Here is a 3,652-nt window from a genome sequence, read left to right on the forward strand (position 1 = left end):
CATTTTGGCGGACTCAATCGTCTGGTGTGAAACCCCCTAAACAGGCGATCCCCATACACTGGCTAATGGTGATGGAGGACCTCCTCGCAAGAGGTGGCCTCTAAAAGCTCCATACCAAGCTTCGAGAGGTTCTGCTTGCACTGTATTGAGTAGATTTTTGAAAGAAGCATTAAATGTATTTGAGGGGAGAGACCTACATGTCACCTTGGAGCCTTTGTGTTTTTTGCAAGAGCCTCCAAAAGCTGACCTCTGACACTTGCATCTTCAAATGAAGGTGTGGGGGGTACCCTCCCCTACCCCCCAAACCCTCTTCGCTAGAGGGTGTTGCAGACATGAAGTCGGCGGCAAGCAGCCTATGGGGACGCTCTCTGGACTGCTAGACTTGCCTGCCAGGATGGTCTAGCTCAATGCTACATGAGCTGGAATGCTAAGTTCCGAGCGGAGCCTTGGCAGTGTGCAGGAATGTATCAGAGTCTACCTCTCAACCTAGAGTGTCAGATCGATGGGACCTGACCAATAGGTCGTCAGCCTCTCCAGCACGTAGTCATCCAATTAAACCTCTAACGTTGAAGCTAATATTGATTGCCTCTCACGAAAAGCAAGGATATCTGTCAGCTAGCCCTGCAATGCCCGACTGGAGACGAAATTTTCATGTCTGTAGCGAGGCGTGGTAGCTCAAGATAAGTGGGAACTGAGCAAGCTTTAGCAAAAATCTGGTCCTGCTCTGGTAGCGTTGAGCTTGAACGCTCTCTAATTAATTAGAAGTTGTCTTATGGCACAAGAGATGTCGTGGGAAAACAAATTTGCAAAGGGTAGATTGCAGACGCTGGATGCAGTTTGATCGAGCGGCTCGGGTGGCCTTGTGGCGATCCGAGCATTGATCCGCCTCCTGTTCGTTAGATGAAGCCCGATCGGACGGACAGGATTTGAAATTCGTCAAAAGAAACACAAGCCGTGGATTGGTGATCCAACGATGTGGAAAGAAACACAAGGGGAGGCAGAGGGGGCCGTGGGATGGAGAGAGATCGGACGGTGTAAAATCACTGGCAGGAGGGTATATAAGACCCATTGAAACATTGTGAGGTGAAGCTCTGTAAGACTGTTGAAGCGTCATATCTTGCTATTTTCGAAGCTTTCGGAGCTCGCACATCCCCCCTGAGTAGACATGTCTGGTCGTGGAAAGGGTGGTAAGGGCCTTGGCAAAGGAGGTGCCAAACGTCACCGTAAAGTCCTTCGCGATAACATCCAAGGTATCACCAAACCTGCTATCCGTCGCCTCGCTCGCCGTGGCGGTGTCAAGCGTATCAGTGGCCTTATCTACGAAGAAACTCGTGGTGTCCTCAAGATCTTCCTCGAGAACGTCATCCGTGATGCTGTTACCTACACCGAGCATGCCCGCAGAAAGACTGTCACCGCAATGGACGTTGTCTATGCTTTGAAGCGACAGGGCAGAACTCTCTATGGATTTGGGGGTTAAAATTTCCTTGCTGTTCGTGATTTAAGGTGTCTTTCGGCACCACCATAGGACCCATTTGTCGGCTCTTGGCTTTTTGGGTACCATTCGGAAACTAGCATCAGGCGGCATTCGTACGTTAGTTGTCCCGTGGTAGACTGTAAGCGGGATGTCGCCATTGGAGTCGGTTTTCTTTGTTACAATTGGTTTCCTAAGAGTATAAAACGGCTAATGCTGAGCTCCGTTACTGTTGAACAAGCCGTCCCTTTTTATCTAAGGACGATTAGTGCGATGGGTTTTTAATCGTACTGCGCTTCATTCTAGTGTGTGTTATATATTTCAATCTACTCCCCTAAAATAGATACATGTATAACGAATTGTAGCAAGCGCATCTTCCTATCGACTGTATAATGAGGGGTGATTATTATTTTCACAATCGGGGTGGTTTTCTCATTGCTGCTTCTATTTCTTGGTTAGCCTTCTTGTTCCGATCATTATGTGCGTCTTGTATGTCATGGGAAAAGTTTCTCTGCCGTTGGGATTAGCTTGCTTCAGAATATGCTGAGAATGAGTCGATTCTTAGACATGATTGGATACAACAAATCTGATGCTACTTTGGAAGTATTGAAGTACAATTTGTTCTGCTCTTGGGCTTGTTGGCCATGTTGCTGGGATGGTGATATACAATCGTTGATTGTTCTATGGTAGTTCCTGGATAGTTCCATTTCACAAAGTCTGCACTTCACCTCTAGAATGCTTACAGAAACTCTGTACGAAGACCTTTATAGAAATTGATGCTAAGTATTTGTGTCTAGCATTGCCTGTCAGTGATGCTGATGACAGTACTGGGGATGTCAAAGGGTTTATGGTTATCAACCTTGTGAAATGATCCTACTGCTTTTTTGAAATGATGTTGGAGGGTGATGTTTAAATTTCAAAGAAAGCTCTTGGACTGGGGACCACTGGCTCTGCAAATACTTATAAGCTGCTTGTCAAAGGTAGAGCTGAGAGGATCAATCTAATGTACATTTTTTGGTGGGGAAGGAACAATTTGGTTGTTTTAATAGAAACAACCTTGAGAATATTCTAGGCACAGAAGGACAAGTGAAACCACTGTTCTTTGGGTGAGGCCTTGTGGGGATTGAAAGTTATTATGTCATGGGTGAAACAGCCAGCCACTTGCATTAATAGACACAATAGACTTTTCTACCTGGCTGAACTCTTTGGAATGTCTCTTCGAAGTTGGAAAGATTGACTCTAAAGGCAAGGATTTATTTCAGCTCTGATAATTGGAGTTGTTACATGTGGGTAGGCAGTGATCTAATGCTGAAGTGGAATGCTACACTGATGTATAGGAAGCTAATGAGTTCATTGTTACTCCTTAGATTTTACCTTATTTGGTATCACCAGCATTGATAGATAAAAACAATTTATATCCTAGTTTGAGTAAATGGTCATATGCTACCCTCTCTGTAGAAGAGAGTTGGAAGAATCACTACACTAGAGACAAGTTTAGAAATTTTGTTTGTTTGGATGGAAAGTAATCTTTGTATCATCCTTTCTCAAAATCCTTAGTGAATAAGTTGTAAGATGTCTTTGTTGGATTTTCCTTTAAGATTGCTTTATTGTGCATGCATTGTTGCTTAGATTGCTTTTCCAATGCATCCTCTTACTTCTCTACCTTACATTTGACCCATTGCCCATTCTATTGCATGCAAATGTAATTCAAGAAGTTCAAGACACTTGTCAAACTCCAAAGGAATGTATCATATGTGACAACTCGGAGGTAGTCCAACTATAGGGGGTGAAGTTTGTCCTTTCTACCTCTTTTGATTACTCTTCAGTATGCTTTTTTGTTACTACTATAATTTTTTATGATGTGGATGTTTTCCATTATAAATCTCATTAAACACTACATCTCTTGAGATTATGAAATCATGAATTGACTACCATGCTTGGACTCTTTGGATTGCCATGTGCTCTTGGACCAACCATTGACTCTTAAATAACCACCACAAGCTCTTGGACTACCAAGCTTGGACTCTTGGACTACCATGAGCTCTTGAACTACCACAAGCTTTTGGACTACTTTCCTTTGACTCTCCAACTATCGAGAGCTCTTGGACTACCATCCTATGACTTTTAGACTACCTTGAGCTATTTGCTTTTAGACTTTGGGTGTGGGGGGTGTACACATAT

General features: G+C 43.8%; 1 protein-coding gene across 1 annotated transcript; it reads left to right on the forward strand.

The window, feature by feature from the left end:
- The first annotated feature begins 1,090 nt into the window (after positions 1-1,090).
- LOC147881947 (histone H4) lies at positions 1,091-1,833 on the forward strand. The gene has a single exon (XM_087401644.1). It carries the CDS (start codon positions 1,166-1,168, stop codon positions 1,475-1,477), a length of 312 nt encoding a protein of 103 aa, XP_087257770.1. The 5' UTR covers positions 1,091-1,165; the 3' UTR covers positions 1,478-1,833.
- The last annotated feature ends 1,819 nt before the right edge of the window (positions 1,834-3,652 follow it).

This window comes from Dipteris shenzhenensis, chromosome 30 (genome assembly GCF_047967505.1).
Source record: "Dipteris shenzhenensis isolate YYH24624 ecotype China chromosome 30, Dip_SZ_1.0, whole genome shotgun sequence".
NCBI lineage: Eukaryota > Viridiplantae > Streptophyta > Polypodiopsida > Gleicheniales > Dipteridaceae > Dipteris > Dipteris shenzhenensis.